The following is a 16,184-nucleotide window of genomic DNA, read 5'->3' as shown; positions in this document are numbered from 1 at the left end:
ACCACCCAAAAGAACACCCTTGGCCTGATTGCCCCACTGTTTGTATTTGTGAAAGCCGCTTAATTCCAGCAATTAATTTTCATGTTGATCCAAGAAATTAAAATCGCACTCGACTGACTCAAGACCCCAGCTTCGGGTTTGGCCCCATAACCGAGCTTACTCCGGCCGCACTTAGTGGTTTATGCGACTGGTTATTATGCTGGTTAGCCGGCATTCCACACATTCCGCATATGAGTTTATTTGGGGGTATCCAATAATTACTGTTTGTCTACATGGAGAGGAAAATTTAGTGAATTCAGTTCGGTATTGCTATCTGAATAGGTTCTTGAATTTTAGTTACTTATAGATACTATTTCGTTCTGTTCATCCTTCTTTTAGATTGAGATTTTTATATATATACAAGTACACTCAAATATCCAATAATTACCGTTTGTCTACATGGAGAGGAAAAGTTATAGACTTAAGTTCCGAATTGCTATCCGAATATGTTCTTGAATTTTGGTTACTTAAAGATACTATTTTATTTCGTTCATCTTTTCTTGGGTAACATATGTTTTTATTTTTTTAATATACAAGAAGAATCACAGAGTACTCACCCTGAATTTAAAGTATTTGATGTAAATTTCCTTTTGTTATAATTTTATAACTTATAACTTTAATTTAGTTAATTTACTTTATTTGCTCTAAAATTCAGTGCGAATACTTTAGTGGAATCTTAGATATCGTTTATGATTTTTTGTAGGACTAACTAACCTTTTACCATTTTACCATTTGATTACGTCCAACTATTAAATATTAAGACACTTTGCATTTAAAGAACACTCCCTTTCGAAAAAGTGTCGTATAAATGATCAAATTAAGTTTTATTTTCTGTGCGGAAATGGTTCTGGCCACCGCGTTTAAAACAGATTTAGGGCCTCACCCATATGCCCTATTTGGCAGGAAAAATAATCCCACTAAGCCCGCACACACACACACCCACACCCGCACACCCACTCAGTCATGGGCAAAACGCATTACCATTTTGAGATGCCATATTAGCAGAATGCCATAAATCTCTGGCTGGGCATTAGAACCCCATTCCACCCGTTTTGGACCGCCCGTTAGCCACATTTGGCCCTGCTATTCCCAAAGTGCTCTGCTTTGGCTTTGTTTTCTTTAATTAAATGAATGTTGTTGACAACTTTATTATCAGCTGAACTTTTGCGAGGCCCTTGCTTTCGACCAAGGGCCACACCCACAGTGGAATCAGGAACAGGAGCCACAGCCACTTTAATTCTATTATTGTATGTTGCGAGCTGGTCGTCTGGCTGGTCCTCCTCCTCCGAGATCCTTTCCTATATAACCTTCTATAACCCAACCTCCATCCAACCAACCATTCCCTATCTATGATTCTTTTTCAACTGCTGTTGGCTTTTAGTTTTTAGCATGAAAGCTGACGACAACTGCGTTGAAATCAAAAGAAACGAAATAAAATTTCATTATCTTTCATTAGATTTATAAAAATAAAAATGGCGTGGAGAAATACGAGCGGGACGAGGGGGGATGGGTTCAGTACAAGGAAGACAAAGGCGATGGGGGTGTGCTGGGTGGGGGGTTTTAAGGGTGGCGGTGGGGGATCAGAAGGACATGGCCAGGGAATCGGGAGCAGCGGCAACAAAGTCAGCAAAAAGTTTTTCTTGCCCGCCAGCGGGTTGCCAACTCCCTTGATTCCGTTACGGTACAGTGGAGCCCACTGTCGTCAACAATTTATTCCACTTACTTATGTAGTTTAAGTGAAAATCTTAAAACTCTGCCAATGCTAAAGAAATCACTTCTAAATAGTATAAATTAGTTGATTTATTATAAACTGGTTTGTTTCTTGCTAAGAAAAGTACCCTTTTTAACTTGTTGGGTAATACAGTCTGTTATGCGTGTATGAGTCTATTTATATTTAAGGCTAAAAGCTTGAAATTAAATATATAACAATTAGATTCCTACTTCTTTTTAGGAGATGTAGTAAATGTTGCTGTTTGAACATAATAGTAAAAAAGGTCTCATTCACTTTTTTAATTGATATATTTAGTAGAAACTTTACTTTTTTCCGTTGATATTTCTTAAATTTTTTATAATTTACATTATTTTTGATCAAATAAATATTTTGAAAAAGACTAAAAGTAATAGTTAAATGAAAAACCCTTTCTTTCTTCTAAACAGCTTAGTTAAAATCCCTTTTAAAAAATTTCAAATTAAGATAGTGTTCATTTAGACATATTTTAAAATAGAGAGAAATTGGTTCACAAAATATTTTAAGGCCACTTCCTGTCAGTTCAAACTGCATAATTCCAATCCTTTTCAAGGTAGTTTCACACTTTATTTTTGATCACTCTCAATCACTATCTGACCCACTGTGCACCGCTTCGATTTCTGGCCTGCAAACTTTGACTGGGCCCAGAGAGCAGAGATACAAAGATGGCGCTCGCTGTGCGGCGCTGAGATTAACGCGCTGATAGACGCGGCAGGCGCCGTCGGCTTGGCCAGGATAACTGCCAGGACCACAGCGATGACACTCATACGCCGCGTTGTCCGGCTTCTCTATAATCGCATACATATACGTGTGTAACTGTGTGTATCTGTGTGCGGTTGTCTCCTGCTCTGTGTGTGAATCACCGTTAAGATAATGGCTGCAATTGCGGTGACCCCCAGGCGTGGTTTTGGCTTTTTTTCGGCTTCGGTTATAAACTTTTGTTCTCTTTGTTGATTTTCTTTCTCTGTTGGCCGAGACTCCCTCCCCTTCTGTTTTTTATCTCCATCTCGCTCCCTTGAGCCTCTCTGTAAGTGTGTGTGTGCAGTGCCGACAGCCATTTTAAATGGTTTTTAGCCATTAATGGTTGCCAGTGCCACAGCCACTGCCACTGCTGTTGTTGTAATAACATTTTAAAATGCTTTGCTTTTGGATTTGGATTTAGTGTACGTCTCTCTGGCCAGTGGCAATGGCCAGAGGAGCCGAGAAGGACCTTGCTGCTAATGGACCCTATGCCATATACCAGATATGGAGGCGTGGCACGGCCCTTCCCAGAGGAATCAGTGCCCAAACCGAACCAAACCAGCATTAGCCGCAGTTTTTCTAGTCTAAAATGAATTCGTAATTAGAAGCTAAAATGTATTTTTAATTTGTTCGGCACTTTCCGTCGATCCAAAGTGGAGGAACCTTTTTGTGGGGGGAGAAGGAAGAATATAAAAATACGGCAAATGTAAAAGCCCGAGGCAAACACATTTAGTGAAGCCTGTGAAATTAAAGTAATAATTAGTTATCCTACTAGATACTAAGGTCATTACATGACAGAGTTATTTGGTCTTCCCACAATGATATATTTCATATGCCCCAAAATATCAATTTAATATATCAAATCACTGCAAAAACAAGGAAATAAAATATGTTATACCATCTTTTTCCTTGCAGCGCCGATGGCAACTATGAAGTGACAATAATGACAAAAGCAATTCTTCATCACACGGGCAAAGTGGTGTGGAAACCGCCCGCCATTTACAAATCCTTTTGCGAAATTGATGTCGAATACTTTCCCTTCGATGAGCAGACATGTTTCATGAAGTTCGGCTCCTGGACCTACGACGGTTATATGGTGAGTATGGGGGAATGTGAGGGGGTGACCCAGAATCCATCCTCTAAATGGAGGCCCGGCAACAGCTGGTAACTCTGGCCGCCAACAGATTATGCCCCAGCCCATCAATCAAAATCGAAGAAAAATAAAAACCAGAACGAGACTTGGCACCCGGGTTCGATTCTATCTGACGGAGTGCTAATCAAACGTTACTCTGACTCGATTAAAAAAACATTAATTTTAACAAACCAAAAAATAAAAAATAAAACTGACGGGTGGTTGAGGACAACCCACTGTTAAACGACTATTTAAACATGTTAAAATAATGGAATCGAACGTTTTTTATATGCGATTCTCTCGGGTGGATTTTCATGGTTAAATATGTGTGTGAGCGCTTTTCATTTGGAATCTGCCGTTAATGTTTACTTTGTTTTTTCGTACACTTGACACGTTTCACTTGCTGTCATGTGATAAATCAAGTGGAGTCCCCATTTTCCATTTCCCATGCACATGCGTGTGTGCTTGTGTTCGTGAGATAACAGCTGCCAGCTGCGTTTAATGAACCAGCCACGCCCACTCCCACGCCCACGCCTTTTGGAAAACTTTTTGCGCTGGCTTTGTTAAATAGGCAGGGAAAACAAGAAACCAGGGGAACAGAAATACGAAGTTTCAAAGCTTTTAAAACTATTAAAAAGTATTAAAGAAAGTTCATGAATCGAAAAATCTATAAAATGACTATAGGATAAGATAAGATAAGTCCTTAAAATAAAATCTTTTTAAAGCAAATTATGTCAGAATAAAAAACTTTTAGGATATTATCGTCATTAGAATTTTGAAATATATCCTTAAAAATCTCAAAAAACCAATAAAATAAATTACTTTTTATAAATTTCCCAACTTAACTATCATACTTATTTACAGTGTATTGGTAAATTGTTTCGAGAACAAAACACAACTGTTGCGCTGCTATATGGCGCCTCTTTCCCATTGTTATTGTGTTCATTATGGGCAACAACAATAAAAAAGAAAAATTGGATGTGGGGGGGGTGAAATCGAAAAATGACAGCACATTATTCTACATATAAATTTTCGTTTTCCTCCCTTTTACGCATCACAAATTTCGGGCATGCTTCATTGACTTTCGACTTCCTTACGATTCGTATGGGTTGTGGAATTTCTGGATCGTTTTTTGGGTATTTTACAAAGTCAGCGCAAATTTAGGACGAGGTATTAATGACGACTGTTTCAGCTGTTTAAGGGGTTTATAAATCCCAAAACTTGATTGGGTACGAAATTAAATATCAATACACTTTGTGAAGTAAAAAGGGCATTACAATTTAAATCAACAAAGAAACATAAGACATGCTACTAAAAAAAACCACCCATTGATAAATGAGCAACAGACAACAAATGACAAATCAAGCCAAATGGAAATGAAATAAAGGTTACAAGCGTAAATGTCATTTGCGTTTCGGGACGCACGTGAGCCGAACCTATCTCGATTGCTGCCATCTGTCGCTGAGTTAGGATCCGGAACAGGAATAGGAACCGAACCATTCACCCCTCCCCTTTCCCAGCCAAACAATTCTCCGTGCAATTGACGATTGTCAAAAATTTGTCAGAAAGTACGTTTTTCCATCACCTTTGATTTTCGCCACCGGCAAGGGGAAGCCGTAACCGGCACTTGGGGAAAATGGAAAAGGGTAGGGGGCGTCTGGGGAAATGGGCCAACAAATCAACATAAATAGATGTATGATTGGCCTGGGTTCGTGTCGAGGCGAACAGGTGCAGCAGTTGCCAAAGTTGCCGGGCATAAATCAGCAAGTTTCCAGTTTCAAAAGCAGCAGCTGGTCCTCTATATTGATTATCCCACTCTTAGAACAATGTAATCAGATAAAAGTTATTGAAAATGTAATTTATACTATATAGGAAATATTTTTTAAAATATTTAATATCATTTTACAGGTTGACTTGAGGCATTTGAAGCAGACTGCCGACTCGGATAACATAGAGGTGGGCATCGACCTGCAGGATTACTATATATCAGTGGAGTGGGATATCATGCGGGTGCCGGCGGTGCGGAACGAGAAGTTCTACAGCTGCTGCGAGGAGCCCTATCTGGACATCGTGTTTAACCTCACTCTGCGACGGAAGACGCTCTTCTACACTGTGAACCTGATCATCCCCTGCGTGGGCATCTCGTTCCTCTCGGTTCTGGTCTTCTACCTGCCCAGCGACTCCGGCGAGAAGATCTCGCTCTGCATCAGCATCCTGCTGTCGCTCACTGTGTTCTTCTTGCTGCTGGCCGAGATCATTCCGCCCACCTCGCTGACGGTGCCGCTGCTGGGAAAGTATCTGCTCTTCACCATGATGCTGGTCACGCTTTCCGTAGTTGTCACCATCGCTGTGCTCAATGTGAACTTCAGGTGGGTTGTGACAGCTATAGTACTTTGTATAAATGTTAATCCTTCCAAAACCCCTTCCAAACCCCTTCCAACCCCATTGAAAAACCCCTTCCAAACCCCTTCCCAACCCCTTCCAAACCCATTCCAACCACAATGAAAACCTCTGAAAACCCCCTTCCAGATCACCTGTCACGCATCGCATGGCACCGTGGGTGCAGCGCCTCTTCATCCAGATCCTGCCCAAGCTGCTCTGCATCGAGCGGCCCAAGAAGGAGGAGCCCGAGGAGGATCAGCCGCCCGAGGTGCTCACCGATGTCTATCACCTGCCGCCGGATGTGGACAAGTTTGTCAACTACGACTCGAAGCGTTTTAGCGGCGACTACGGCATTCCAGGTAGGAACTAAAGTCGAGACTCTCTAAGACTGCACAACCTTCTTCAATAAAACAATGGCATGGGCTTGGGTATAGGTATATTCCTTCTACCGGGAGCTGTTCGAGGAGAATCCTATAGAAAGCTGGACAAAAGTTTTCCCCCCATCTTTTCCCGCTCCGCTTGAGACGAAAGTTTTTGTGTAGAACTTGGCTTCTTGGGATTCGTGCGTCCCCCCTCCTTGCAGCCGGGAAATTTATGAATGTTTTCAACTGGCTTTAGTGGGCACATTACCAACGGTGCATGCAGCTAGCAACGGGAAACTTGCAACTTGCCAGTTTATATTCCATTTTAAATATGCACAACAACATGGAAATTATATGCATTCGGACACACCACTTTATAATGATGCTGTGTTCGGTGGGCGGAGGGCGAAATAATTTATGACAATTAACAAGTGCACCAGCAAGGACGCCAGAGAAAAGGGAAAGTTTCCAACGGTCTGGTCTGGGCATTACAAGTTCCAAGAAATGGGTATTGCAGTATTTTGTCACCGCAAACTGACAGCATTTAGATGACTCATTAAAGTGAAGTGAAAAGTATGTAGCGAATTTTTTTAATCAAGTCTTCGTAATATTACGTATACGACCGGAAGGCCAATTGTTTAAAGCTTACGGTCATAGAACTTAATAATTTCTCCTTTCGAGGGGCTTTCAAAAAGAGCGCGCGCGAAAAGAAAAAGGAAATCCAAAAAGAAAAGACCTGAAACTTTGAAATGGCCCAGCGAAATAAATGGAAAACAGAATGCAGAAAACTATTTATTGAGTTTCCTTATTGTATCCCCGGCCCTGAAGTCCTGCTTCTGTTGGGCCGCCCTCGAGGTTGAGGGTCTAAGGGTCCTTTGTCCACTCACTTCCTTCGGGGACATTGTGCCAAGGAGAATTGCGACGAAGACAAAGCAGAAAAGTTGCAAATTGCATTTACAACTTTATTTGCCTAATGCTGTTAATGCTGGCAAACACTCGGAAAAAATTGGTTCCCAAATTGCGTTTTATGTCTTATGTATTAACTTGCATAAAAAGTAGCTGGCGTTGGTAAAGTAAAATATTTTTTAAAAGCAGATTGAGTGACTTTCCTAGAATAGAATTAGTCAGTTGGAGTACACTGTGTGTGTATTGGCAGAGCGGCGGAAGAGTAACTTTTTACCATGTTTTCTAAATACAGATAGAAAGTTTCCTCAGACTTTTTTAGTGCGGTTGGTGTCTCATGAAGAGGAACATAGTTTAAGGGACTTGTAGTATTATTTTCAATAAAGAACCTACTCAAATCAAAATGTTTATTTATTTACCACAGCCTTACCTGCCTCACACCGCTTCGATTTGGCCGCGGCGGGCGGTATTAGTGCCCATTGTTTCGCGGAACCGCCGCTGCCCTCCTCACTGCCACTCCCAGGCGCCGACGACGACCTGTTCAGCCCGTCGGGCCTCAACGGAGACATTAGTCCCGGATGCTGTCCGGCTGCAGCTGCCGCCGCGGCCGCCGCCGCCGCCGACCTCAGTCCCACGTTCGAGAAGCCCTATGCCCGCGAAATGGAGAAGACCATCGAGGGATCCCGCTTCATAGCGCAGCATGTGAAGAACAAGGATAAGTTCGAGAGTGTAAGTATGCGGGGAGTATTATCACAGTTTATTATTACGACTTTCTTTATTATCACTAAAACCAATTAAAACCGTTTCGCAAATATTCCATTCAATTGTCATTATAACAATTTAATTAAAAACCAATCAAATCATCAAATCAACCATATGAAATGTAAATATTTTTAGTTTCCACAAATAATATTCAAACAATTGGTGCATAGATGCAAAAACAAATTAATCCAGTCATGCAAATTCTTTAAAGGAGAGTGTTTAAGGGTAATACAGTGGCTTTTATTGTTTATTTGTTTGATCAATCAATCTAAATTTAATGTGCTGGCAAAGTAGTGCTAACAAAGTGAAAGCTCAGAGTGCTTTAACTACAACCATAATTCGTGAGAGATATTTTCTTGCAGCTTAGTTTTCCCACCCCCAAATAATCATTTTTTTTCTGACCATCCACCTTCTCTTTCTAAATGCCATAGGAAAACCTTCAGTTCCCATTTCTCTTGCCAAACGTAAACCAAAAATCACTATTGGTTTTGTTGCAATACCGCGCTGTAATTAATTTTCCATGCTGCGAGCGAAATCTAATAATCCGTGGCCACACACCTCCGCAAACCAGTCAGATTTGAAAACGGGCGAATCTCCCGCCGTCCATGGCCAATCAGCTGCAATCATTGTTTGGCAGTTGCAGCTGGCATAGGAATAGGAGAACAGGACCTAACCAGGACCCAAACAGACCTGGCCAGCATGTCTGCAGCTGTGTTTGCGTCTGCTCTTGATAACCCGCATTAGGGGTCCGAAGTCCGGACCGTAAAAACCCCCGACTCAGCACAGAAAACCAACCGTAGCCGGTTAAATCGCGTTCGCCGCCGTCCTCTCTAATCAAAAATCGTAAACTAGAATGGAACTGGCGGATCCTATTTCGAATCACGGTGGTTCTGTGGGTCCGCTGCTGGTGGTGCCAAGTTAAGGGCAATCGGTCTGTCGCCACCGTTTGGAGTTGAGTGATTGAGTTGTTTGTGTGCAAATACGAAGAGTTTGCAACATGCGGTTCCTGCACTGCAGCAGTTTGCCATTTGTCGGCGAATTGCTGGGTGTGCAATTGGTTGCAAGGGCTGTGTGTGTATATATGGTGGGTGTGGGGTGTATGTAGTGGGGCCTTCAAGCTGCAATCGATGTTTGCACTGGAACATTTCAATTTAACTGGCAAAGCCCGAACCGCAAATCTGATTTAGATCTGCCAAAGCCATTTTATTAGTTTTCGAATGCCAAAATGATTAATGAAGATGGTTGCCCAGAGAGGAGAAGGAAAGTGCTATAATAATTTATACGTTTCTGCATGTTTATTTATCCCTATTCAAACAAATAGTTAAAGTTTAACAATTTAAGCCGAATATAGACGATCGATAGTTGAGGATATAATATTCAATGGCAGGGCTATTAATCAGGGACTTTAAATAATGATTGTTGATCTGTTAATAGGATTACTATTAAGTTATTTTAAAACGATTCCTATTTTATATGATATTATATAAATATATATATAATATAAATATATTTTTTATCTTACTTATCCCAACTCTCTTTGCTTACCCCACAGGTGGAGGAGGACTGGAAATACGTTGCCATGGTATTGGATCGTATGTTTCTGTGGATCTTCGCGATCGCTTGCGTGGTCGGCACTGCGCTAATTATCTTGCAGGCGCCCAGCTTGTACGACCAATCGCAGCCGATCGACATACTCTACTCGAAAATTGCCAAGAAGAAGTTCGAGCTGCTCAAGATGGGCAGCGATAACACCTTATAGCGACCACTTGGGTTCGCGGCCGGCTGGTGGAATCTAATCATCAGCTCGCTGCGGACCCTGTTCGCCGCTCGCGACGATGATCGTGGATAATATACGATGAGCCAGACCATGAGTATTTCCTCGGCGCTGTACAACACTAACAGTAGCAGCAGCAGCACCAACAACAGTGACAGTGGCAGTGTCATCGGCAGTGTTGTAAAGGGTATTGTGAGTAGTGTTGCGAGCGCCAACGAAACGGATGACTCGTGGAGCCCATCGTAAATGAAACGCGAGGCGAGTGAAGTGAACATTGCGAAATGAATTGAATGAATTGAATACAATCGAATGGAGGGCAAGTTTTTGGAGCAGTTGATCAAAATATGTATGTAATGTAATTCAAGGGAGTTGTAGTGTTGATTAACCAAGACAGTGCTGGATAGCGACGCGAGCCAAAAGATCGGTGCGGAGCGAAGCTTAGTTTGTAAGTTTTTTGATGTACTTCATGTATGATTGTGTGGGTCGAGGAAGTTCAGGTGGTTCGCGGATCCTCGCAAAGATCCCCGGGCCAGTGTTGTAAAAAGCGTATGGAGTTTTGTAAGTTATATTGTATTTTTGAGCGCCAAAAAGTTCCTTGTTACATCTTTTAGTTTTAAAGTTCCACACAAGACACAACAACAAAAAGACAAAAAAAAAAGACAAATGAAAATGTTTTAAAATTGCATTTTAAATTTAAATCTGACTGCATGTGTTCAGTGCGTGAGTGTGGGTGCTTGAGTGAAAGACAGAGTGATTGTGGGCGTGACAAAGTACATACACAAATGTACGGAAAAGAAAATCAATTTTAATTGTTTATTTATTTGTGCATATTTTTCACATTATTTTTAGCAGAGCAAAAGCAAACGCAGAAAAAATGCGCCCACGCTGAATGGGTAAAATTAAATTGCATAAAATTTCAATCTATTTTTAGCATAAATAAGTAAAATAAATACGGTAATCTACATTTAATTAGGCCATAAGTCGTAACTAGTGGTAGCTAAGCAAATCTAGTATTGAATTAAATTTAATATTAAAATAAAAAAACACGAAGTCCGACAAATCGGTTCGTAAGAAGCGCGAAATTCTGAAATAAATTTAGTTGAATGTTGATACAAAGGAGTCGTCACATTTTTACTAACCACACACAGGCAACACACACACACATATATATATTATATCGTGCAAGCATACATATAAATATATATAGAGTACGTATACGTATTTATAGGATTGCAGCTAGTCAAATCACATAACAACGGAAACGGAAACACACAAAACAATTTCAATTAAAAACACACGCACACAAACAGACAGACACGGCGGAAAACCAGTAACAATAACTAAAGCGAATTGCTATTTGGCAAGCACTTTGTACCTTCAGTTTGAGAAGCGATTTTAATCAATTAAATTATTGCGCATAATACAAATACCATTTTGGCTCAGCAGTTCGTATTCATGGGACTTTGATTGTTTTCTAGATGTTTATTTAGCAGCTCCGTTCCCAACTCACTCTCTCTCGGTTAACCCGCTGTTTTGTAGTTCCCTGCACTCATTATGCATTCATCGGAGCATACGGAGCGTTTCAGAAACCTTTGGCAAGTTCAATTTAAAATAAAACTTTTTAATTACTTTCAACGGGCCACGCGAGTGGTGTTCTGAGTTCTTAGTCCTGGGCTCTGGTTTTTCTGGTTTCTGGGCTTTCTGGCCATTCCAATAGCCTCGGTGGAGTGCCGCACAGCAAAACACCTTCAATTTAAATGCCAAAGCTAACGAAACTTGCCACAAGGTTGGCTGCCACTGCCACGCCCACGCGCCCTCTCATTTTTGCCTTTGCATTTTTAATTGATTTTGCAAAAGTTTTTGCCGCTGAAGCAACAAGAATAGTAAACATTAAGCAATTGAAAAAGCCACTGCGGCTTTTCGACGGAGGCGGTGCGAAAAAGGGGCGGGGCTGGGAGAAGAGAACGTGGCGGCGCCACAAGGCATGCAACAAATTAAGTGCGGAATGCAATTTGCCATTCTATTTGCATTGGGCTAGGTATGTGTGAGTTAATAAAAAGCCAAGAGTAAACACTTACGATTGCAAAAGGCACACAGGAAAAATATTTGACTAACTTTTTAATTTGCATAATATTTGCCAGTCAAATTCTACTAAGAAATTTTTAATTATATATATATATTTATTTATATATACATTTAATTTTTTCAAAAAATAGCTCAAAGTATGAAAAGATTCTAAAAATCGTTTCCTTTTATTTTTCCCCAGTGCACCCACTGTACAGCAACAATAACTTGGCAAGCATAAGTGAAATCCGTAGAAACTATTAGCAAAGAATGTCGCGACAAACGACAATGGCAACCCTGAGCACGCCGCCAGGGTTGTCAAGCGGCCTGGGTGTGGCTCATTGTTGCCAACAGCCCGAATGTTGCTGTTTCTGTGCGTGCGTGCCGGCAAAAGTTTAATTAAAATTCCTAATCGAAAATATTCAACATTTGTGAGTGTGAATTAATTAAAATAGTTTTCCAAGCCAATGATTGTGGCACAGTTTGAGCACACGGAAAAAGCTGGGGAGAAAATGCAGTGGTGGAACAGAGAGAGAGGGGGCCAGAAAATGATATATATATTTTGTATTTATTCTGGCTAAAATGCTTGGGAGAACGGGCTGGAAAATTTAAATTTTTTCTTTAAACATCAGAGTTTTCAGGGCCAAACAGACTTTAATTTTTGTTTTATACAACTATTTTCCCCTGATGCACGCAACTACATAAAAACACAAACACAATCACACGATAGCGATAAAAAAAAGAGGAAAATTAAACAGGAAAATCTAAATAGCGAATGCCAATTTGGGTGTATTAAAATGTAAAGTGCATAAAAATCAACAGTTAACATTTTTTAAATATTTAGCTATTAAACTAAACGTAATATAAAGCCTATAAAATAAACGTCGGAATATCATAAATCAAGTAATTAAATACGAATACGAGGACTAAACTTAGAACGAAACCAATGACACAATTAAAATTAAACGATTAAATGAACAATGCAAAAAGCAGCAACAAAATTCACACGAATACCCATACATTCACTACACACACAGGAAATATAATTGTGCATCATATATTAAAAGTATTAAACTGAGCTTATAAAATTTAAACTAAAAAAATGTCACACACAAAGTTGCCAACTGAAATGAGAAATAACGCGAAAACTATTTGACAACATTCTCGACATCCGTTTTGAAAAGCATAAAATAAAAAAAGTCTGAAAACAAAAATGAAATATATATACAGAAAAATACGAATAAATACATAGAATATGGAACACAACACATGACACCTTTTAAAATGCAAAACCGAATATCCATTGACACAAGGCAAACACACAAAAAACTGATGGCAACAAATTGTTCACAGAGGACAAAATTTAATTCAATAAAAAGTCCGTACACAACATATAGTTTAAAATAAAAAGTCAGCCCGGCATTACCAAATGGAAAAACGAAATATATTTTGTATAATAACAATGCAGTCACCTCTTAGTTATTGGTTTTGTTGAGGTCAAAACGAAACTTCAAGCTCATAGGTAAACGAATATCAGCCATTTTTGGCGTGACCTGTAAATATTAAAATATATTTATATTCAAATTTGCTTAAGCTTTAAATATGTTCGTTTAATAGGAATTTTTCAAATAATTTAAATGTGCTGGTGTAAGTCTTGGTTATATTTAAATGCATAACAATTGTTGAATCAACTTATTTACTGTAAGCTTCTTAATTTAAAACTATTTTGTACAAACTTCCAGCTTAACAAATGTTTTTTGTTATAGTTTTAGACAATCAACTATTTAAATATATTTAAAAGCAGCAAAGCGAAATGAAAACAAAGAACTAATGACAAGTAAATGGCGTAACTTTTCTGTGAATAAAATAAACTAAATGGGTAAAAACCCCTATAAAACATTAATGCATATTTAAACTTAATGTCACTATGGGAAATGCAAAAAAAAAGCACACAAGAAAATTGCGAGAAGCGAGAAAGAACAATTAGACGAAATTCATTTCAACAAAAAACCATTTTTGTAAATTGTTTCACTTGGGAAATCGACACGCTAAAGCAAAAACTAAATAAATAGAGAAATAAATGAAAACTCGTTTTACCAAATAATGCAAGACACAAGATGGAAAAATGGAGACGCTCGAGAAAACCAAATCGAATTAACGTCAAATACATAGAAGTGTATATGCTCTCATTGGTTGTGTTTTTAGGTTATAAACAAATAGGTTTGGCTCTGTGTGGGTGTGTGGGCGTGTGGGTGTGCCGGTCCTTCGTCCTGCACACACACAAACACACGCACACACACCGCCCGAACAAACAAAACAGACAAACAATCGTTCATTCAATCACTCAATCAGTCGGTCTGTCTGTCGATCCCACCCACGATCGGCCGGACTTATAGTTGTACAGTTCATTTCAACATTGATTCATAAATATGTATTAACGAGTAAATTAAATTAAATTTAGCAACCCACAACAAAAAATGGCGAGCTAAATCGCGTTTATCTGTATATTATGCTAGTAATGTCAAACATTTTGAATTTGCCTTTTTCGAATCGATTCTGTTCACGTTTTTCTTAGGTTTCTAGCTAAATGTTTAGTGTGCTTGATATACAAAAGGTTAAGCAATTAATTTAGGTAATCGAGAAGAAACCATGTAATTTAAATACTGCCACAAATAAGACGAAAAGAAATGCAAATAGAACATATAGTAAATATACAAGTATATATCTATATATGATACGAGTACGAGTATATTGATATACGAACTAGTTAAGAGCAAACAATTTTCGGAGTGTGTCCAAAAATGGAAATGGATGAGTAGAGGCCACTCAATCTAGACACATAAGGGTAGATCTTGCAGATCGGGGCTCGAAGTTAACATTGAAGTTAAGTACTAACTATTTAGGCAAGATACGATTAACTCTGTATATAACTAAGGTAACCACCACAAAACACCCATTAACAGACACACACACACACAGCAATGCAGACACAAGAAGCACAAAGTTGAAGCAGTTCATACCTGTATATATAAAGATATACATATAATGTGAGGCAAACGCCGATCCATCATTGATTGATCATTCAGCAAGCGAAAGGAATTTATTTCCAGTACAATTCATTTCTCGATTACAGTTACAACAGACAACGAACTTGTGTACTCACAAAACTTAGATAAAGCACAGGAAAATTCTTGAGGAAATTAGTAATGAAAACCACTCAACGATTGCCGAGTGAATTGCCCTTAGAGGATGTTTTAGGATAGTTAAAAAGTTGCGTAGCTGAAAATAAAAACCAGGAGAGATTTCAAATCACTTGAAAGGGCGCCTAAAAGAGTGCAATCAATAATCCGTTGGACACCCTTTTAAGAGATTTCAAATCACTAGAGATCCTGTTTTGAGCGCTTGCTTTCCACTTCGCTAGGGGCATTCAAATCGAAAGACAATTTTAAGGCCACTCACACTTAGCACTTACAAATATCATAATTAGTTAAACGCGAAATAGTTATTAAACAAAATATATAAAAACGAGCAAAATGGGATAACTGAAGCAAAATAATTACGATGTAAACAGGAAATTGAGGTATTTGATAAATATGCGGCTTGACCCTGAGATTCAAAAAACATAAAATCGTATGTCTTCCAATCAAAGGTCGTCTTTTGTAGCAAACACAACAAGAATCAAAGTCTGCGTATTGCTAAAGAAAAACAAATAAACAAAACAAATTGGAAGCAACTGTGGGGCTGATTAATGCAGAAATGCAGAATATTTAAAGAACAAACAGTTTATACAAATAGAAACACCACACACACACACACTGCACTGCGAACTCGATTAGCGAATAATCATGACATTCCTTAGGGGTTAAACGGAAATCAAAGATGACACCTTCCCCATGGCATTCCCCACGCTCTCCATCTCTCTCTCTCTCTCTCTCTCTCTCACTTGAACTCTGACCCCTTTCGGTTCCCAGCAACTAATCAAGTACCTGACAATAGATGAACTACACCTTTCCAGAATTTCTAAGCACCCCACACCATCAATCGCATCCATGAAAGCTCGTCTTGTACATACAGTTGCCGAATGTTTAATTCGATTTGGCTAACAAATTTCCATAAAGTTGGCCAGAAGCGAGGCAAATCAAACAAACACATAAATTAATTCATTAAAAACGGTTTCAATGACAGCTAGAAAATTTAGACACCGACACACAAGTACACATTTCACAGCAATTAGCATTTTGCCCATGATTTGAAATATGCTTTCTTATGTACAAATGG

At 39.2% G+C, this 16,184-nt stretch overlaps 1 protein-coding gene across 2 annotated transcripts in view; it reads left to right on the top strand.

Moving 5' to 3' along the window:
- nAChRalpha1 (nicotinic acetylcholine receptor alpha1) overlaps positions 1-11,912 on the top strand; it is a 61,112-nt gene extending 49,200 nt beyond the window's left edge. For both annotated transcript variants that reach the window (XM_065865795.2, XM_065865796.2), the window contains 5 exons: positions 3,443-3,623; positions 5,568-6,028; positions 6,189-6,400; positions 7,731-8,035; positions 9,621-11,912. In XM_065865795.2, coding sequence (XP_065721867.1) covers positions 3,443-3,623; positions 5,568-6,028; positions 6,189-6,400; positions 7,731-8,035; positions 9,621-9,827 — 1,366 coding nt within the window. In that variant the 3' untranslated portion in view covers positions 9,828-11,912. The remainder of the gene's footprint in view (positions 1-3,442; positions 3,624-5,567; positions 6,029-6,188; positions 6,401-7,730; positions 8,036-9,620) is intronic.
- The last annotated feature ends 4,272 nt before the right edge of the window (positions 11,913-16,184 follow it).

This window comes from Drosophila suzukii, chromosome 3, assembly GCF_043229965.1.
Source record: "Drosophila suzukii chromosome 3, CBGP_Dsuzu_IsoJpt1.0, whole genome shotgun sequence".
Lineage (NCBI taxonomy): Eukaryota > Metazoa > Arthropoda > Insecta > Diptera > Drosophilidae > Drosophila > Drosophila suzukii.
This window is presented reverse-complemented; position numbering and strand designations above follow the sequence as displayed.